The sequence below is a fragment of the Coregonus lavaretus genome (genome assembly GCF_964263955.1).
Source record: "Coregonus lavaretus genome assembly, contig: HAP1_SCAFFOLD_2129, whole genome shotgun sequence".
In the NCBI taxonomy this organism is placed as follows: Eukaryota; Metazoa; Chordata; class Actinopteri; order Salmoniformes; family Salmonidae; genus Coregonus; species Coregonus lavaretus.
The window spans coordinates 17,501-40,361 of NW_028166110.1; the positions used below are offsets into that span (position 1 = coordinate 17,501).

At 46.6% G+C, this 22,861-nt stretch overlaps 1 protein-coding gene across 1 annotated transcript in view; it reads left to right on the forward strand.

The window, feature by feature from the left end:
• The window catches only part of LOC311114402 (protein sidekick-2-like), a gene marked incomplete at both ends in the record, with an annotated part of 31,295 nt that extends 16,194 nt beyond the window's left edge, over window positions 1-15,101 (forward strand). Inside the window, 3 exons of the mRNA XM_084189660.1 lie at window positions 2,634-2,772; window positions 11,290-11,419; window positions 14,580-15,101. Coding sequence (XP_084045786.1) covers window positions 2,634-2,772; window positions 11,290-11,419; window positions 14,580-15,101 — 791 coding nt within the window. The remainder of the gene's footprint in view (window positions 1-2,633; window positions 2,773-11,289; window positions 11,420-14,579) is intronic.
• Window positions 15,102-22,861: the final 7,760 nt, after the last annotated feature.

A 22,861-nucleotide genomic window follows, 5' to 3' on the forward strand; every position in this document is an offset into this window, starting at 1 on the left:
GAAGCTGGCCGTACAGAGAACGGCTCAGATCCATCAGTCGTGAATGGAACATCTGAAAACTATGTATACAATTATAAAAATTCCAAAAAACCCTCCTTGGTTCCCCTCCCCTCATCTGCATGACCATTGTAATATGAGACCAAGCTAAAAGCACAATCAAATTCAATTATAGCCCATTTAACAGCAACAGTTGTCACAAAGTGCCTTACAGAAGCATAGGTAGACTGGAGAATGAGAGACAGGAGGTCATTATTGTCCCATGTTTAGAAAGAATGTGGATCGATCTGCCAGTGTAAGTGTCCAGGGTTTGTTCTCATGTTTAAGCCAATACTCATTCAGCCAGTACACTGTGTGGGACTCCTATCCCTTACCCCACTGTGCCAGACTGCCGCTCTGCTGAGTAATCCCAGGTGACATCACTGTTGGACTGCCACTACCCCTCCTCTGCATTTTTGTTGTGGGAGCACTGATGGCCAAATTCAACAACTTTTTAACTATGCTGAGTAAAATAATCACTTGGGAACGACCTGACGGAAGTCAGTTTTATTGTCCGTCACACGTTAGAACTCACAGGGATAGAGAGAAAGGGAGAGGAACATGGGAGGAAGTAGAGACAGAGAGGGTGAGAAACAGGAGAGAGGGGGAGAGGAACAGGGGAGGAAGTAGAGACAGAGAGGGTGAGAAACAGGAGAGAGGAAGAGAGGGAGAGAGGAACAGGGGAGGACGTAGAGACAGAGGGTGAGAAACAGGAGAGAGGAAGAGAGGGGGAGAGGAACAGGGGAGGAAGTAGAGACAGAGAGGGTGAGAAACAGGAGAGAGGAAGAGAGGGGGAGAGGAACAGGGGAGGAAGTAGAGACAGAGAGGGTGAGAAACAGGAGAGAGGAAGAGAGGGGGAGAGGAACATGGGAGGAAGTAGAGACAGAGGGTGAGAAACAGGAGAGAGGAAGAGAGGGGGAGAGGAACAGGGGAGGAAGTAGAGACAGAGAGGGTGAGAAACAGGAGAGAGGAAGAGAGGGAGAGAGGAACAGGGGAGGACGTAGAGACAGAGAGGGTGAGAAACAGGAGAGAGGAAGAGAGGGGGAGAGGAACAGGGGAGGAGGTAGAGACAGAGGGTGAGAAACAGGAGAGAGGAAGAGAGGGGGAGAGGAACAGGGGAGGAAGTAGAGACAGAGAGGGTGAGAAACAGGAGAGAGGAAGAGAGGGGGAGAGGAACAGGGGAGGAAGTAGAGACAGAGAGGGTGAGAAACAGGAGAGAGGAAGAGAGGGGGAGAGGAACATGGGAGGAAGTAGAGACAGAGGGTGAGAAACAGGAGAGAGGAAGAGAGGGGGAGAGGAACAGGGGAGGAAGTAGAGACAGAGAGGGTGAGAAACAGGAGAGAGGAAGAGAGGGGGAGAGGAACAGGGGAGGACGTAGAGACAGAGAGGGTGAGAAACAGGAGAGAGGAAGAGAGGGGGAGAGGAACAGGGGAGGACGTAGAGACAGAGAGGGTGAGAAACAGGAGAGAGGAAGAGAGGGGGAGAGGAACAGGGGAGGAAGTAGAGACAGAGAGGGTGAGAAACAGGAGAGAGGAAGAGAGGGGGAGAGGAACAGGGGAGGAAGTAGAGACAGAGAGGGTGAGAAACAGGAGAGAGGAAGGAGAGGAAGAGAGGTCAAGCCTGCGGTGATCTCACACGTTACCTTTTAAAGCCCTGTTAGTGTTTAGTGTGGTGTTGAGAGTGGTCCTATAAGGTCCAGGGGTCCTGTAGGGGTCAGGGGTCGGTCAACAGGGCTTTGGCTGGTCCAGGAGAGACAAGGACAGTGTTTGTCTGGGACACAAAGAGCCCCTTTTAGACCCTGCACCCCCAGCTACCTCCCAGCCACCCCCTGGCAGCACAGCCGTTTTGTACCACTGACGGTTGTTTGTTTTACTGTGGGCCCAAACTCACCACCAGGTTCAGGCGTTAGCATGGTGAGTCACACTAACCATTCAGGAGGAAGAGAGAGGAGAGGTCACTGGTCCCCTAAACCCTGCCTCTACACCTCACTGTGTTTATACTGTGTATAAGGGTATGTATATGGGCATGTGGGTCAGTAAAAACATGGTTTTGTTTGATCAGGGCCTGGGACCCCAGTAGGGTCTCTCACTCTAAAGGTTTTAGAGGGAGACTGTTGATTAACCTCAGTGCTAAATCATTGATGGTGTTGATGTGAGCCATGACCAGCCTTTCAAAAGCATTTCACGGCTACCGATTTGAGTGCTCTGGGGCGATAGTCATGTAGGCAGGTTACCTTGGCGTTCTTGGGCACAGGGACTATGGTGGTCTGCTTGAAACATGTAGGTATTACAGACTGGGTCAGGGAGAGGTTGAACATGTCAGTGAAGACACTTGCCAGTTGGTTCACGCGTGCTCTGAGTGTGTGTCCTGGTAATCCGTCTGGCCCCGCGGCCTTGTTAACATTAACCTGTTTAAAGGTCTTACTCACATCGGCTACGGAGAGCGTGATCACACAGTCATCCGGAACAGCTGGCGTTCTCGTGCATGGTTCAGTGTTGCTTGCCTCGAAGCGAGCATAGAAGGCATTTAGTTTGTGTGTGTGCCCCTGCCCCTACAATGGACTAACCTTCTACCAGTGTCATCTTACCCCCACCTAGGAAGCCACAGTACCTCCCTGCCCCTGTCCCATGGGGAGATGGTCAGGCTGGACGAGGGACGTTTCCCCGCCCTGGAACTCAACAACAGACGCCTGTCAGTCAAGAACTCCTTCTGCCGCAAGAACGGCATCTACACACGGTCAGTAACACACATACGCACGCACACACACACACACAGTCAGTTCACACACACACACACACACACACAGTCAGTTCACACACACATAAACACACAGATGATTTCTGCATGACGTCTATTTGTTGTTGTATTTGACTGTCTTCTAAAGCTCTAATAGTTCTAAAGCTCTAATAGTTCTAAAGCTCTAATAGTTCTAAAGCTCTAATAGTTCTAAAGCTCTAATAGTTCTAAAGCTCTAATAGTTCTAAAGCTCTAATAGTTCTAAAGCTCTAATAGTTCTAAAGCTCTAATAGTTCTAAAGCATTATGATGTTTCACAGTAAACCATCTCATTCTGAAGGGTCAGGGCTGAGATTAAACCATCTATTCTGAGGGGTCATGGCTGAGATTAAACCATCTCATTCTGAAGGGTCATGGCTGAGATTAAACCATCTATTCTGAGGGGTCATGGCTGAGATTAAACCATCTCATTCTGAAGGGTCATGGCTGAGATTAAACCATCTATTCTGAGGGGTCATGGCTGAGATTAAACCATCTCATTCTGAAGGGTCATGGCTGAGATTAAACCATATATTCTGAGGGGTCATGGCTGAGATTAAGTCATCTCATTCTGAAGGGTCATGGCTGAGATTAAACCATCTCATTCTGAAGGGTCATGGCTGAGATTAAACCATCTCATTCTGAGGGGTCAGGGCTGAGATTAAACCATATATTCTGAAGGGTCAGGGCTGAGATTAAACCATATATTCTGAGGGGTCATGGCTGAGATTTAACCATCTCATTCTGAGGGGTCATGGCTGAGATTAAACCCTCTATTCTGAGGGGTCATGGCTTTGATTATAGCTCACATTCTGAGGGGTCATGGCTGAGATTAAACCATCTCATTCTGAAGGGTCATGGCTGAGATTAAACCATCTCATTCTGAGGGGTCAGGGCTGAGATTAAACCATATATTCTGAAGGGTCAGGGCTGAGATTAAACCATATATTCTGAGGGGTCATGGCTGAGATTTAACCATCTCATTCTGAGGGGTCATGGCTGAGATTAAACCCTCTATTCTGAGGGGTCATGGCTTTGATTATAGCTCACATTCTGAGGGGTCATGGCTGAGATTAAACCATCTATTCTGAGGGGTCATGGCTGAGATTAAACCATCTCATTCTGAAGGGTCATGGCTGAGATTAAACCATATATTCTGAGGGGTCATGGCTGAGATTAAGTCATCTCATTCTGAAGGGTCATGGCTGAGATTAAACCATCTCATTCTGAAGGGTCATGGCTGAGATTAAACCATCTCATTCTGAAGGGTCATGGCTGAGATTAAACCATCTCATTCTGAGGGGTCAGGGCTGAGATTAAACCATATATTCTGAAGGGTCAGGGCTGAGATTAAACCATATATTCTGAGGGGTCATGGCTGAGATTTAACCATCTCATTCTGAGGGGTCATGGATGAGATTAAACCCTCTATTCTGAGGGGTCATGGCTTTGATTATAGCTCACATTCTGAGGGGTCATGGCTGAGATTAAACCATCTCATTCTGAAGGGTCATGGCTGAGATTAAACCATCTATTCTGAGGGGTCATGGCTGAGATTAAACCATCTCATTCTGAAGGGTCATGGCTGAGATTAAACCATATATTCTGAGGGGTCATGGCTGAGATTAAGTCATCTCATTCTGAAGGGTCATGGCTGAGATTAAACCATCTCATTCTGAAGGGTCATGGCTGAGATTAAACCATCTCATTCTGAAGGGTCATGGCTGAGATTAAACCATCTCATTCTGAGGGGTCAGGGCTGAGATTAAACCATATATTCTGAAGGGTCAGGGCTGAGATTAAACCATATATTCTGAGGGGTCATGGCTGAGATTTAACCATCTCATTCTGAGGGGTCATGGCTGAGATTAAACCCTCTATTCTGAGGGGTCATGGCTTTGATTATAGCTCACATTCTGAGGGGTCATGGCTGAGATTAAACCATTTCATTCTGATGGGTCATGGCTGAGATTAAAGGTCACATTCTGAGGGGTCATGGCTGAGATTAAACCATCTCATAATGAGGGGTCATGGCTGAGATTAAACCATCTCATTCTGAGGGGACATGGCGGAGATTAAACCATCTCATTCTGAGGGGTTATGGCGGAGATTAAACCATCTCATTCTGAGGGGTCATGGCGGAGATTAAACCATCTATTCTGAGGGGTCAGGGCTGAGATTAAACCATCTATTCTGAGGGGTCATGGCTTTGATTATAGCTCACATTCTGAGGGGTCATGGCTGAGATTAAACCATTTCATTCTGATGGGTCATGGCTGAGATTAAAGGTCACATTCTGAGGGGTCATGGCTGAGATTAAACCATCTCATTCTGAGGGGTCATGGCTGAGGTTAAACCATCTCATTCTGAGGGGTCATGGCTGAGGTTAAACCATCTCATTCTGAGGGGTCATGGCTGAGATTAAACCATCTCATTCTGAGGGGTCATGGCTGAGATTAAAGCTCACATTCTGAGGGGTCATGGCTGAGATTAAACCATCTCATTCTGAGGGGTCATGGCTGAGATTAAACCATCTCATCCTGATGGGTCATTGCTGAGATTAAAGGTCACATTCTGAGGGGTCATGGCTGAGATTAAACCATCTCATTCTGAGGGGTCACGGCTGAGATTAAAGCTCACATGCTCAATGCATACTTATTGATTAGGAAGAAGACTATTCAGGAGATCAACTGCAGTTCAAACATGCCTATTTATCTTCAGACAATAACAACCACAGGATGGATGGAGTGATGGATTAGCTGTGCTACAGTCTGATGAACCACACAGCATCAGCTCCATCATGGGTTCTGTTCTCTTCTGCTTTCTCTCTCTGATCTGTGTGGAAGGACTGAGGTGTCTGTATTGAAGCACAGGCAGGGAGAGAGGTGGGGAGGAAGGAGAGGGGGGTAAGGCTGGAGGAGAGGAGGGGGAGGAAGGAGAGGGGGTAAGGCAGGAGGAGAGGAGAGGAGAGGAGAGGAGGGGGAGGAAGGAGAGGGGGTAAGGCAGGAGGAAGGGAGCGGAGAAGATGGGGAGGAAGGAGAGGGGGGTAAGGCAGGAGGAGAGGAGATGAGAGGAGGAGGAGGAGGAGGAGAGGAGGGGTAAGGCTGGAGGAGAGGAGGGGGAGGAAGGAGAGGGGGTAAGGCAGGATGAGAGGAGGGGAGGGGAGGGGGAGGAAGGAGAGTTGGGTAAGGCAGAAGGAGAGGAGGGGGAGGAGGGAGGAAGGAGAGAGGGGTAAGGCAGGAGGATAGGAGGGGAGGGGGAGGAAGGAGAATGGAGTAAGGCTGGAGTAAGGCTGGAGTAAAGGAGGGGGAGGAGGGAGGAAGGAGAGGGGGGTAAGGCAGCAGGAGAGGAGGGGGAGGAAGGAGATGGGGCTAAGGCAGGAGGAAGGGAGGGGAAGGAGGGAGAGGGGGGTAAGGCAGACTGATCACAGGACACAAACCCTTTAAAGATTATCCTCATGGAAGAATGCTCTCTGTTGATTAGGTCTGAACTAAATGAATACACAGATAGATCCAGGGCCAGGGCCTTTGGGTTGCTTTTCATGGCCAATGACTGGGGTAACTAACCGTGTTCGAGGAAAATGACCCCTGCCTTCTAGAGGCCTCTCAGTCATCAAGAACATAAAGTAAAGCAGAAAAACATCTGTTAGGCCATTGATTTTCCCCACCGTAATGACCTTTAGTCTGTTCTGTTGAAGGCCAGGTGAGGTCTGTGATGTTTACTGTAGGGCCTGTATCTCTGAAGGTCTAGACCACGCTCCCTCTCTATCCTTCTTTATCTATCTCTTTCTTTCTCTCTCTCCCTTTCTCTTTCCGTCTCTCTCGCTCCCTCGCATCAGTAGTTTACATCCGTGGGCTTAATGTCGGAGACATGCTACAACAGCTCAAAGAAAATAGGTTTGTGAGGTCAATCTGTACAAAATACCAATGAAGTACAGAAACCATTCATTGTCTTTATATGAGATTAGAATCATTAGAACATGGTGTATAAAGGTGACAAAGAGGTGAGCCTGACACGGTTTGTACCGCAGAGCCATTATAACCACATTAAGCTGATGACAGCACTGTAGCCATCTTTCACTTACCAGGTTACAAGGGGACCTTTACATAGGCCACATGAAATGGCTAAATCATTGAGATTGGCTAAGGCGTTTGGAAGACACTACATAACAGTGTAGTCTATGAAAGGGTTAAGGCAACAAAAGGATTTGGGCTAACGAGGAGGACATGAGGAGCAGGGAAGTTGTGATGAAGTAGCTACTTAAGATTCAGAGGAGGCGATAGGAGAGAGAGAGAGTTTAAATAATTGATCAGTACTCCTCATTCCTCCCCTACCTCCTACTTACTTCTACTCCTCTCTCCCTCTCCTCTACCTCCTTCCTTCCATCCCCTCACTCCCACCCACCCATCCTTCACCCTCACCCCACCCTCTCCCTCTCTGGGCAGCAGGTCGTTAGCGGACCTGCACCCGACTGGAGCTCTTCAAAGAGAAGGGAGGCAGGATGCAGCACTGGTTCCTTTGATCCCCACCCCAGGCCTCCTCAGTCAGGGAGAGACCAGCACTTCCCCCCCTCCACCTCCATCCATCTAACACATTCCTCCATAATGGGTGCACTGCAGAACCACCCTGGTTGCATCCCAAATGGCACCCTATTCCCTATATAGTGAACTACTTTTGACCAGGGCCAATAGGGAATAGGGTGCCATTTGAGACAGCCTCTTTTTGGTTTCCCCTGCCCTGAAGGAAGCAGACTCTGAACCTAACACTATACAGTGATCCCTCGCCACTTCGCGGTTCACTTATCGCGGATTCGCTATTTCGCGGATTTTCATAATGCATTTTTTTTTTTTTGGTGCATTGTGCTCTGCATTCTGATTCGCTAAAAACTCACTCCCGCTTCTTGTATCAAAACATGCTACGAATTGTGCTATCATTTTGTCGTCTCGTGCAGTTATGTGTACGTACATAAAACAGCTTGGCAAATTTACATTAAGTTGGCCAAATTATCTTGTAATTTCGAACATCTCCTAAACCCATAATGTCGACGAAACGGCCTGGACCGACAAAAGCACCTGCGGATGGGCCCAAACGGCGGAAGATGCTACCTATCTCAGATAAAGTTAAACTTCTGGACATGCTAAGGGAAGGTAAAAGCTATGCAGCCGTTGCTCGCCATTACGGAATCAATGAATCTTCCGTTCGTTACATAAAGAAGGAGGAAAAAAACATAAGGACGACAGCAGCAGTCAATGAGGAGGAAGGACTAACGCTTGGTCGCTTAGCAACCATGGTGCGAATGGCCACTGAACTTAAGCGAGTAGCTGAGGAATGGGACCCTTTGATGAGCCGTTCATTACAGTTCTCCAACGTAATCGATGGTGGCATGTCGGTGTACAAGGATCTTTTTGCAAAGAAGAAAAAAGAGCGACAACAGCTGCCTATCACTATGTTCTTCTCCCGAACAAACACACCTGCACGGCGGGCTTCAGAAGAAGAGAACACTGCAGAGCGCAGTCAGGATGCAGCGGCCCAGTCTGAAGAGCAGTGAAACGGCCTACACGTGAGTCACTGTATTTGTATACATGTAATAGTTGCTAATTGTAAAAAAAAAAAGTTTTCTATTTCGCGGATTTCACTTATCGCGGGTCATTTTCGGAACGTAACCCCCGCGATAAACGAGGGATTACTGTATCCTAATATCTCAACCACCATGAGGCCAGTTAGCCTAGCACCCCAACACATGACCAACTGTACCACAGGTCGTTCACCCCAGTTCTGATAGGCCCAGTAGAACCATACCACAGGTTGTTTACCCCAGCACTGATAGGCCCAGTAGAACCATACCACAGGTTGTTCACCACAGTTCTGATAGGCCCAGTAGAACCATACCACAGGTTGTTCACCCCAGTTCTGATAGGCCCAGTAGAACCATACCACAGGTTGTTTACCCCAGCACTGATAGGCCCAGTAGAACCATACCACAGGTTGTTTACCCCAGCACTGATAGGCCCAGTAGAACCATACCACAGGTTGTTTACCCCAGCACTGATAGGCCCAGTAGAACCATACCACAGGTTGTTTACCCCAGCACTGATAGGCCCAGTAGAACCATACCACAGGTCGTTCACCCCAGCTCTGATAGGCCCAGTAGAACCATACCACAGGTTGTTCACCCCAGTTCTGATAGGCCCAGTAGAACCAAACCACAGGTCGTTCACCCCAGCTCTGATAGGCCCAGTAAAACTACACTATCTGTGTTTCATAAATAAACGTCACAGAAACGTTGCTCTGGTCTGCTCTGCTATCAAAGTCCTAATGTAGTGTCTGTCTGGAGGACAGTGTTCAGTGTTCTCACACTATAACTAAGTATGCGTACAGTGATGTACACTACCGGTCAAACGTTTCAGAACACCTACTCATTCAAGGGTTTTTCTTTATTTTTACTATTTTCTACATTGTAGAATAATAGTGAAGACATCAGAACTATGAAAAACACATATGGAATCATGTAGTAACCAAAAAAGTGTTAAACAAATAAATAGATTCTTCAAATAGCCACCCTTTGCCTTGATGACAGATTTGCACACTCTTGGCATTCTCTCAACCAGCTTCACCTGTAATGCTTTTCTAACAGTTGAAGGAGTTCCCACATATGCTGAGCACTTGTTGGCTGCTTTTCCTTCACTCTGCGGTCCGACTCATCCCAAACCATCTCAATTGGGTTGAGGTCGGGGGATTGTGGAGGCCAGGTCATCTGATGCAGTACTGCATCACTCTCCTTCTTGGTAAAATAGCCCTTACACAGCCTGGAGGTGTGTTGTGTCATTGTCCTGTTGAAAAACAAATGATAGTCCCACTAAGCCCAAACCAGATGGGATGGCGTATCGCTGCAGAATGCTGTGGTAGCCATGTTGGTTAAGTGTGCCTTGAATTCTAAACAAATCACAGAAAGTGTCACCAGAAAAGCACACCCACACCATAACACCTCCTCCTCCATGCTTTACAGTGGGAAATACACATGCAGAGATCATCCGTTCACCCACACGCGTCTCACAAAACACGGCGGTTGGAACCCAAAATCTCACATTTGGACTCCAGACCAAAGGACAAATGTCCACCGGTCTAATGTCTATTGCTCGTGTTTCTTGGCCCAAGCAAGTCTCGTCTTCTTATTGGTGTCCTTTAGTAGTGGTTTCTTTGCTGCAATTCGACCATGAAGGCCTGATTCACACAGTCCCCTCTGAACAGTTGATGTTGAGATGTGTCTGTTACTTGAACTCTGTGAAGCATTTATTTTGGCTGCAATTTCTGAGGCTGGTAACTCTAATGAACTTATCCTCTGCAGCAGAGGTAACTCTGGGTCTTCCATTCCTGTGGCGGTCCTCATGAGAGCCAGTTTCATCATAGTGCTTGATGGTTTTTGCCACTGCACTTGAAGAAACTTTCTTGAAATGTTACGTATTGACTGACCTTCATGTCTTAAAGTATCGATGGACCTTGGTCTTTCACCAAATAGGGCTATCTTCTGTATACCCCCCCCCCCCCCCTACCTTGTCACAACACAACTGATTGGCTCAAACACATTAAGAAGGAAAGATATTCCACAAATTAACTTTTAAGAAGGCACACCTATTAATTGAAATGCATTCCAGGTAACTACCTCATGAAGCTGGTTGAGAGAATGCCAAGAGTGTGCAAGGCTGTCATCAAGGCAAAGGGTGGCTATTTGAAGACTCTCAAATATAAGATATATTTTGATTTGCTTAACACTTTTTTGGTTACTACATGATGTATTATTTCATAGTTTTTATTCAGTCACCTGACTGACTGACAGAGAGACTGACTGACAGAGAGACAGACTGACAGACTGACAGAGAGACAGACTGACTGACTGACAGAGAGACAGACTGACTGACTGACTGACTGGCTGACTGGCTGACTGGCTGACAGACTGGCTGACTGACAGACTGACTGGCTGACTGACTGCACTGACAGACTGGCTGACTGACAGACTGGCTGGCTGGCTGACTGACTGAGAGACTGCACAGAGGAAACAAACAACAATACATTATGGAAAACAGCCAATAGGCCGAGCCAATCAACTTAATGGAAAGGGGCAACTTGGAGTTCTATGAGCAGCAAGCTTGAAGAGCGCAGAATACATTCTGTGCTCTACATGTCTTAGAATAGCTACTGAATGTTGTCTATTCAGGACACTAACAAAGTGACTTAAAGAACTGTCATGGTTGACAGTGACCCTCATGTTCAGTGGCCTATGCTGTCAACCTCACAAGCTGTTTGACTTTCCAACTGCTAGATAAGACTGTATCAGAGAAACAATACCATGTTGTCACACACTTAAACTGACCTTGAATTTCTCTTTCTCTGTATTTCTCTTTCTCTCTCTTTCTCTCTCTTTTTCCCTCTCCACCTTTTTTCTCTCTCGCCCCCCCTCCTTCCTCCCCCATCCTCTCTCCAGGTCTCCCCCGAGGCCCAGTCCAGGCAGTCTCCACTACTCCGATGAAGATGTCAGTACCAAGTACAACGATCTGATCCCTGCAGAGAACAGCAGCCTGACTGAGAAGCCCTCTGAGATATCAGACTCACAGGTACAGTTACTGCAGACAACAGGTACAGTTACTGTTGACGACAGGTACAGTTACTGCAGACGACAGGTACAGTTACTGTAGACGACAGGTACAGCTACTGTAGACGACAGGTACAGTTACTGCAGACGACAGGTACAGTTACTGTAGACGACAGGTACAGTTACTGTAGACGACAGGTACAGTTACTGCAGACGACAGGTACAGTTACTGCAGACGACAGGTACAGGTACTGTAGACGACAGGTACAGCTACTGTAGATGACAGGTACAGTTACTGCAGACGACAGGTACAGTTACTGTAGACGACAGGTACAGTTACTGTAGACGACAGGTACAGCTACTGTAGACGACAGGTACAGTTACTGTAGACGACAGGTACAGCTACTGCAGACGACAAGTACAGCTACTGTAGACGACAGGTACAGTTACTGTAGACGACAGGTACAGCTACTGTAGACGACAGGTACAGTTACTGTAGACGACAGGTACAGCTACTGCAGACGACAAGTACAGCTACTGTAGACGACAGGTACAGTTACTGCAGACGACAGGTACAGTTACTGTAGACGACAGGTACAGTTACTGTAGAATACAGGCACAGTTACTGTAGACGACAGGTACAGCTACCGTAGATGACAGGTAGAGTTACTGTAGACTAAAAGTACAGCTACTGTAGACGACAGGTACAGTTACTGTAGACGACAGGTACAGTTACAGTTACTGTAGAATACAGGTACAGTTACTGTAGACGACAGGTACAGTTACTGCAGATGACAGGTACAGTTACTGTAGAATACAGGTACAGTTACTGTAGACGCCAGGTACAGTTACTATAGAATACAGGTACAGTTACTGTAGACGACAGGTACAGTTACTGTAGACGACAGGTACAGCTACTGCAGACGACAAGTACAGTTACTGCAGACGACAAGTACAGTTACTGTAGACGACAGGTACAATTACTGTAGAATACAGGTACAGTTACTGTAGACGACAGGTACAGCTACCGTAGATGACAGGTAGAGTTACTGTAGACTACAAGTACAGCTACTGTAGACGACAGGTACAGTTACTGCAGACGACAGGTACAGTTACTGCAGACGACAGGTATGTACATAAACCCATCATGAGTTGAATTATTTTTAGCAATCACTGAGAGCACTGTCACGTCTTTAACTATTCTCATGTCTTGTTCTATTCTCACCCTCCCTCCTCTCATGTAGAGTTGGTGAGAACGAATGCATTGTCAGTACGAGGGGTCAGTTTCAAGTGCGTCACCACCAACTAGAATGGCCTCTTATTGACATAAGATAGCTGACATGACTGACACTTCTCCCTCCCACTCTGAGTTTCTTATTTATCATTCTGTCTCTCTCTCTCTGTCTCTCTCTTCCTCTCTCTCTCTCTTTCTGTCTCTCTCTCTCTCTCTCTCTCTCTCTCGCTCTCTCTCGCTCTCTCTCTCCGGGTTTTTATATGAGTTACTATTTATCCCATGGGAAGGAAGGACTGGTCTGATTCTCATGTCTCAACCCCTCATGTCCTGTTAATCTGGGGTTTGTACAGTTAGTGGGGATCTGGACATGTCAGTGTGTAGCAGACACACTGGGTTCAAATCATATTAGTTTTCTTTCAAATACTTTGAGTGTTTGATTGATCCTGCGTGCCTGGGGTTTGCACTTTTAGGACTATTCTGTTGGTTCCATCGTACCGCTCAAATAACGGTAAGGAACAAAATACTATGTGAACCCAGGTGTAGCATGTATAATAGTGAAACAGACTGGACAGGGACTTTGAGAACGTTCAATAGTAACATGCTGTAAAGCAATACATCCTTCTAATTGGCTACTTTGTGCACAGCAAACATGATGTCACATATGTAAGCACATCGTATGACCAGGTCAAACAAAAACATTTAAAGATAGAACAAATGTATCTTACCAAAGAACAACAAGTCTAAATATGTGTGTGTATGTGTGTGTGTGTGTGTGTGTGTGTGTGTGTGTGTGTGTGTGTGTGTGTGTGTGTGTCTGTGTCATCCTATCCCCTGTACCTGCAGCAGTATTAATGGTCTATTAGCTAGACAGACAGATGTTGTAGTTTCCAGCGAGAGAGAGACAGTTCATTTATTTGTCTTAGTGTCAGGTAAACAGTGACTGCCATGCAGGGGAGTAGAATAACAGTAGTTTGTGGCTCCCGGGAGAGAGAGCAGTGTTTATTCAGAGTTGGGTTGAACGATGTTGTGACTGTGCTGTACAGTTACCTGCAAACACAGTCAGCCAGGGTGTTGGAAGACAGATGTTACCGTTAACAGAGTAGCAGGGGGTCCCATACCCTCCCCTCTCTCCCCCAACCTACCCAGCGTTCTCCCTCTCTTCCCAGCAGATGTAATAAAGTTCAGTGGAGGCTGCTGAGGGGAGGACAGTTCAGAATAATGGCTGGAACGGAGCGAATGAAATGGCATCAAACACATGGAAACCATTTCACTCATTCCGCCCCAGCCATTACCATGAGCCCGTCCTCCCCAATTAAGGTGCCACCAACCTCCTGTGATAAAGTTGTATTGTATTGTTCTCTGTCCATCTACAGGAGACTCTTGTTTACAGGTATCAGATCGGTGCTCCTCAGGGCGTTTGGTGAGGTCCTGCTGTCTGTCAGCTGTGTGTTAGGAGAGAGCTCCTGGATAGCAGTGGTCTGATGCACAGTCTTGAGTTTTCTTAGTTCCATTTACATTTACGTCGTTTAGCAGACGCTCTTATCCGGAGTGACTTACAAATAGTTAGATGAAGACCATTATTACTTGTTTGTAATCACGCCCTTTAGACCTGTAGAATAAAGCTGATAGTAAATCAGGTTGACAATAAATCCTCATTCCCATAGGTTATGGTAGGAAGTCTTAATGTTCTAATTGTGTGTTTGCTTTGAGATACCTACACCCACCGACTAGAGTTCTCACTCCTTATCTGAAACTGTGTTTGATGTAGCTAGTATCTACACCCACTAAGTTCTCACTCCTTATCTGAAACTGTGTTTGATGTAGCTAGTATCTACACCCACTAAGTTCTCACTCCTTATCTGAAACTGTGTTTGCTGTAGCTAGTATCTACACCCACTAAGTTCTCATTCCTCAACTAAAACCACTATTCTTTTCTGTCCGACCCCAGGGCAGCGACAGCGAGTACGAGGTGGATCAGAACCGGGGCGGGCAGCAGAAGACCCACTCCTTCGTCAACCACTACATCAGTGACCCCACCTACTATAACTCCTGGCGCCGCCAGCAGAAGGGCGTCTCCCGCCCCCCGGCCTACGGATACGCTCAGCCAGAGCTGCTGCACACCCACCCCCTGGCCGAGCAGGACCCCATCCAGCCCACCACCATCCCGAGACACCCTCCACCCCTGCCCCCACTACCCCCCCTGCTGCCCCGGGACCTCTCCCCATCCCCCAAGTCCCAGGGCCTCCAGGGGCTCCATAGCCAAGTCATCCAGGGTCTGCCACCCCAGGGTCAGGGCACACTATTCAGGTCGAAGGGCAGCCGGACTCCCACTCCCTCGCTGCTGTCCTGTTCTCTGTCTGAACCCCCCAGCCAGCACGGGACCATCCTGTACAGCAGTAGGCCTCCAAGCAGCCTGGGCTGTTCCTCCACGCAGCAGCCTCCTACCGCGGGCTTCTCCTCTTTCGTTTGACCCACGTTTAACACACTGCTCCCAGTAGGAACAGACATCCCAGAGGTCTCGTTTAGCCCTCATTCACACTATAGGGCCGACCCTGAGCCGTACTGGGCTGGTTAGACCTCATTCACACTATAGGGTCGACCCTGAGCCGTACTGGGCTGGCTAGACCTCATTCACACTATAGGGTCGACCCTGAGCCGTACTGGGCTGGCTTGGATAGTTTATTTTCACATGATCCTTTCCAGCATGGTTCCAGCTACTATAGTGGATGTATAACCAGGCCAGCGCCGTACAGCTCGGTTTGGCTCATAGTGAAAAGGGGATTGTTTTGTTGTAGTTGGTTTTACTCTGCTTGTTTCTTAATGAAGATGATTCTTAAAGGTGTTCTCTCGAAATTATAGTAAACATTACAGGCATCTTGGATAGTATTTTCACTCTCCCACGTGTGTGTGTGTGTGTGTGTGTGTGAGAGAGAGAGGGGGGAGAGAGAGGGGAGATAGAGGGGAGAGAGAGGGGAGAGAGAGAGAGAGAGAGAGAGAGAGATAGAGGGGAGTGAGAGAGAGAGAGAGAGAGAGAGAGAGAGAGAGAGAGAGAGAGAGAGAGAGAGAGAGATAGTTTAATTTCTTAAAATAAGACAATTGTTCAGAATGTTTATGTTGCTTGGCACATTAATAATATTATTTTACAACATGACAGCCACGACACCCAAACAAGGAGATGACTATTTAAAGTGCAGCCTATATGACCAAGAGAACAGTACTGCATCACAAAGGATCAGTCATTGGACTATAGACTATGGCTTACAGAGAATGACATGAGGAATGACATTTGGTAGCATGACTCTCAATCAGCTACAACGGCTTCAACACCTTTGATGTTCTTCTCACTTAAACCCAAAACATTGTTGCTATTGCATATGTATGTATGTATGTGATATGTATCTGTCTTCATTTTGTTGAACAGATATGTATTTCTTAATAGTATTTATCAATCAGCTAAAATGCATAACATTTTCAGACCACCACCACCACCGTCATGGTAATGTTATCAATCACATTAAGAAAGCATTGCGTAATGTTATCAATCACACTGTTTCAGTGATGAAATCACTACTCATTATATTCCCCATAGCTTACTGTTTCAGTACTGTTTCATTACTCGGGACACCAGTATTTTTCGCTAGCCTTCCACTTCTTGACAGTCCTGTCATTTGCCTAAGACAAGGAGTGGAATGTAATATCTGAACAGAGACGGCAACCAGGCTACTGAATCATTCAAAGGTTGCATACTATAGGTCCTCCAAGGCGTATGATAAGTTACGTCATCCAATTCCGATGCCATTGTACGCCCACTATTCCATTCATAATGTAACCTAACGTAACGTAACATAGCATGCTAAATGGATTGTCACAGATTTACATACAGAATAATACGAATTGCCCTGAGACCACGTTGAATCATCACTCTGTTTCAGTTCATTATCATACACAGCGTACTATTTCAGTACTGAATCATTAGTCTGTTTCGTCACGCTGTTAACCATCAGCCCTGTTGGTACCTATGGCATCCTGTTGCTTGCACTTACACCAGTCACTGTACGGTACATGATCAACAAACGTAGGCCTAGTCATCTAATGTAGTTAGTACAACTCTATTCGGAGGACATCATGTTAACAAGTGTCTCAAGTCTACTAGCTGTTTCAGAATGAGCTGAGTGGTTGTTTGGAAACCAGAGCGTTATACACATGCCTCAGCTACAGTCGGTTAAGCTGCAGCCTACTTATCAATGACCTTCTACAGTAAACCCCTGAGTCACTCTCTACCAGTCATACCATGTGAATCTCCCCCTTCCCATGCAGGTGGTGCGTTAGGAAAACACATGACATATGACCTGTCCATGTGTCAGGCAGAAGGATTTTCTTCTGTGAGTTGACATACAGCGGATGTTTCCAGAGATCTATCAATACAACACAGACTACCACTTGGTGGACATTTCTTATTTTTATTAATGACTGCATCATTCGTGTTCATAGAATAGGTACAATGTGCCACCAAGGGTTGCTGAATATCTTCTCATCATTACCATGGTTACACACAGAGCAACAGTGTTGCATGGTTTAGCAGTAGATAACACCTGTTGATTTATATATGCCTATATCACTAAGGATCCTTATGAGAGGTTACGTGTTGCATATGTCACTAAGGATCCTTATGAGAGGTTGTGTGTTGCATATGTCACTAAGGATCCTTATGAGAGGTTGTGTGTTGCATATGTCACTAAGGATCCTTATGAGAGGTTGTGTGTTGCATATGTCACTAAGGTTGTGTCATAAGTACATTTCCTATCCATTTAGCCTATAATGAAGGACTCCAAGGTGACTGTCATTTGGAGATTCAATATGTCTGATATGTCTGCTTATAGCTACAGTACATTCCTCTGCAACTGCATAATGTTGAATGTGTTTTTTTTAACACTTTACAATATGATTTGGGCTTAATTCCACGTATACATGCAGATAAATACCCACATTTGTTGTATTATAATTTTCATTTGACCAAAGTATTATGGGACATTTCTAACTGGATGGAAACCATTGGAAGAAGGCACCAGATCACATTCAAGGTCCATAAGGACACTAATATCCCCTGTGTTGTTGTGTGTTGAAACTCACTGTACACATCATAACCACATGATCATGGTACTATTGCAACAATAAATTATTTTATTTTCTACAAATGTTTTCTTGAATGCCTCAAATTATAAACCATGAAAGTGAAATAGATACCTACACCCTGTTTAATGCTCCTGCAGTTTATTACGTTTCTACCTGAAGCCTCAGGCTCATAGGTCTGTAGCAAATATCAAAGCACTCACTAAAGTTAAATAATCAATAATATGTTGAAGTCTGAATAACACAAACTTCTCCATGTTTATGTACTATAGGTAGGCAATGCTACTGAAAGAAACACATCCTCCTTCACATAGAACACATCTCTGTCAGAGCCAAAGCCATTAGGATGACTGACTAGATCCTAATAGGCAGATAGCTGACATGATTCTTCCTAGCCACAGTAGAGAAAGCAGAGACAGAACAGAGACAGAGATAGAACAGAGACAGAACAGGGACAGAACAGAACAGAGACAGAACAGAACAGAGACAGAACAGAGATAGAACAGAGACAGAACAGAGACAGAACAGAACAGAGACAGAACAGAGATAGAACAGAACAGAACAGAGACAGAACTGAGATAGAACAGAACAGAACAGAGACAGATACAGAACAGAACAGAGACAGAACAGAGACAGAACAGAGACAGAACAGAACAGAGACAGAACAGAACAGAGACAGAACTGAGACAGAAGAGAACAGAGACAGAACAGAACAGAGACAGAACAGAGACAGAACAGTACAGAGACAGAACTGAGACAGAACAGAACAGAGACAGAACTGAGATAGAACCGAACAGAGACAGAACTGAGACAGAACAGAACAGAACAGAACAGAGACAGAACAGAGACAGTACTGGGGTGTATGGGGATGGGAAGTATGGCTAGAAGTCATCCTCATCCAGACCAAGTACGCTCAGAAACACAGGGGGAAGATAACAGGGGAGAAGGGGGTGACAGGGGAGAAGGGGGGATGATGGGGAGAAGGGGTGATGACAGGGGAGAGTGGGATAGTATGCCTGGAGATAATCTCTTTATTCCTAACCCGAAAACATCCATCTGTAGTAGAGGGGAAGGAGAGAGACGAGAGACAATGAGAGAAAATGAAAAGAGAGAGGGGTTGAGAGAGAGAGAGAGAGAGAGAGAGAGAGAGAGAGAGAGAGAGAGACAGAGAGAGAGAGAGAGAGAGAGAGAGAGAGAGAGAGAGAGAGAGAGAGAGAGAGAGAGAGAGAGAGAGAGAGAGAGAGAGAGAGAGAGAGAGAGAGAACGACGGAAAGAGAGGCCCGGTCTACAATCCACAGTAAGCTCCAGGGAGCTTCTGTTTTGCAGAAGCCCTCCTCTGACGGCAGTAATTGGACAGAAGACAGAACCTTGGCAAATGGTTAATGCAACCACATCCCCAAACAGAGCAGAGCAGTTGTCTAGAGATTCTCATTAAGATCCAACTCACAGGGCCAGGAGCCGGATGGAGAGAGGGAGAGAGAGAGAATACACTGGGAACTCAGCCACGAGGAAAAGGAAAAGCCTATAAAATATGAGTGATGGACATTGGCTGTTTAAATACAGTCCTTCATGCTGTTAATGTCATCACAGGAAGAACATAAAGGAGGAGAAAGAGAGTGGGGGACAATGGGGGAGTTCACAGTAAAGTGCTTGTCAACATGACATTAATCACACATCGTTTAGGGGAATTGAATTAAATTGCTCCGAAAAAATGTTTTTTCCCCAAGTTATACTATGGATAGAGATTATGAATGAGTTCACTGACTGTTATTGCCTAGTGACTTGAACATTGTTTTTTTTCTTGTGTAATCATCCATCACTCAACAGCAGAGTAATAGAGGGGGCTGATTTTGAATAACTATATAGTCTAATGGCCATATGATCACAGACATTGTTAGGCCAGGTGTAGGATGGTTATTCCAACCTGGATTGTTAGGCCAGGTGTAGGATGGTTTTTCCAACCTGGATTGTTAGGCCAGGTGTAGGATGGTTATTCTAACCTGGATTGTTAGGCCAGGTGTAGGATGGTTATTCCAACCTGGATTGTTAGGCCAAAACACAACGCGCAGAACGAATGGCGAACAAACGGCAGAAGAACTGCAGATCAACCTTGGGTGCCGTGTGTGCTCACTAAAACTTTGAGGACAATATGGTTCTGATTAACGTTGAATATTCTCCATAACATCTACCAATTCTGCAAGAGAATTGCAAGCCCCTCCCGGGCATCCCAGGTATTCCCGTTCAAACCAGAAATGCTATTTAAAAGCATATAACAGCAAAAAGAGTCTGATGTAATTATCCCAAATGTAGTTGATGTAGCCTAGTTTTAATGTAGGTCTATGAAGCACTGTTGGCTGACCGGTAAAATATGATGAGGTCATTATTACAGCCTAGTGAAAATGACATTTGTTTTCGCCTACCTTTGACTGAAAGATGTTAGCCAGCTTGTTAGGCCCTTTTCTCTCCCCTTGTACCTGGCTATCAGGGGAATTTGGAAAGGTTCTGGCTGTTTTTACTTTATGATAACCTGCTTATTGTGGCATATCCGATGCTGCGCTTAATAAACAGATAAGCAATAGCAGCAAAAGCATAGATTCTCTTCCAGAGGCATCGCTCCTAGTGGCCGGGGACTTTAATGCAGGGAAACTTAAATCCGTTCTACCTAATTTCTACCAGCATGTTAAATGTGCAACCAGAGGAAAAAAAACTCTAGACCACCTTTACTCCACACACAGAGACGCATACAAAGCTCTCCCTCGCCCTCCATTTGGCAAATCTGACCATAACTCTATCCTCCTGATTCCTGCTTATAAGCAAAAACTAAAGCAGGAAACACCAGTGACTCGGTTAATAAAAAAGTGGTCAGATGACGCAGATGCTAAGCTACAGGACTGTTTTGCTAGCACAGACCGGGCTGGCGACACGCACCACAGGGCTGGTGCGAGGAGTAGGCACGGGCCGTGCCGGACTGGGAACACGCACCACTGGCTTGGTGCGAGGAGCAGGCACGGGCCGTGCCGGACTGGGAACACGCACCACTGGCTTGGTGCGAGGAGCAGGCACGGGCCGTGCCGGACTGGGAACACGCACCACTGGCTTGGTGCAAGAAGCAGATAGCATTGAGGAGTACACCACATCAGTCACTGGCTTCATCAATAAGTGCATCGATGATATCGTCCCCACAGTGACCATACGTACATACCCCAACCAGAAGCCATGGATTAGAGGAAACATCCGCACTGAGCTAAAGGGTAGAGCTGCCGCTTTCAAGGAGCGGGACTCTAACCCGGACGCTTATAAGAAATCCTGCTATGCCCTCCAACGAACCATCAAACAGGCAAAGAGTCATTACAGGACTAAGATTTAATCGTACTACGCCGGCTCTGACGCTCGTCGGATGTGGCAGGGCTTGAAAACTATTACAGACTACAAAGGGAAGCACAGCCGCGAGCTTCCCAGTGACACAAGCCTACCAGACGAGCTAAACCACTTCTATGCTCGCTTCGAGGCAAGCAACACTGAAGCATGCATGAGAGCACCAGCTGTTCCGGATGACTATGTGATCACGCTCTCCGTAGCCGATGTGAGTAAGACTATTAAGCAGGTCAACATTCACAAGGCCGCAGGGCCAGACTAATTACCAGGACGTGTACTCCGAACATGTGCTGACCAACTGGCAAGTGTCTTCAGTGACATTTTCAACATGTCCCTGACTGAGTCTGTAATACCAACATGTTTCAAGCAGACCACCATAGTCCCCGTGCCCAAGGTTACTAAGATAACCTGCCTAAATGACTACCGACCCGTAGCACTGACGTCTGTAGCCATGAAGTGCTTTGAATGGCTGGTCATGGCTCACATCAACACCATTATCCCAGAAACCCTAGACCCACTCCAATTTGCATACCGCTCCAACAGATCCACAGATGATGCAATCTCTATTGCACTCTACACTGCCCTTTCCCACCTGGACAAGAGGAATACCTACCTGAGAATGCTATTCATTGACTACAGCTCAGCATTCAACACCATAGTGCCCTCAAAGCTCATCACTAAGCTAAGGATCCTGGGACTAAACACCTCCCTCTGCAACTGGATCCTGGACTTCCTGACGGGCCGCCCCCCAGGTGGTAAGGGTAGGTAACAACACATCTGCCACACTGATCCTCAACACGGGGCCCCTCAGGGGTGCGTGCTCAGTCCCCTCCTGTACTCCCTTTTCACCCATGACTGCATGGCCAGGCACGACTCCAACACCATCATTAAGTTTGCCGACGACACAACAGTGGTAGGCCTGATCACCGACAACGATGAGACAGCCTATAGGGAGGAGGTCAGAGACCTGGCCGTGTGGTGCCAGGATAACAACCTCTCCCTCAACGTGACCAAGACAAAGGAGATGATTGTGGACTACAGGAAAAAAAAGAGGACTGAGCACGCCCCCATTCTCATCGACGGGGCTGTAGTGGAACAGGTTGAGAGCTTCAAGTTCCTTGGTGTCCACATCACCAACGAACTATCATGGTCCAAACACACCAAGACAGTCGTGAAGAGGGCACGACAAAGCCTATTCCCCCTCAGGAGACTGAAAAGATTCAGCATGGGTCCTCAAATCCTCAAAAAACAGAGGGTAGTGCGTACGGCCCAGTACATCACTGGGGACAAGCTTCCTGCCATCCAGGACCTCTATACCAGGCGGTGTCAGAGGAAGGCCCTCAAAATTGTCAAAGACTCCAGCCACCCTAGTCATAGACTGTTCTCTCTGCTACCGCACGGCAAGCAGTACCGGAGTGCCAAGTCTAGGTCCAAAAGACTTCTCAACAGCTTCTACCCCCAAGCCATAAGACTCCTGAACAGCTAATCATGGCTACCCGGACTATTTGCACTGCCCCCCCCACCCCATCTTTTTACGCTGCTGCTACTCTGTTAATTATTTATGCATAGTCACTTTAAATCTACCCACATGTACATATTACTTCAACTACCTCAACTAGCCGGTGCCCCCGCACATTGACTCTGCACCAGTACCCCCCTGTATATATAGCCTCCCTACTGTTATTTTATTTTACTTCTGCTCTTTTTTCTCAACACTTTTTTGTT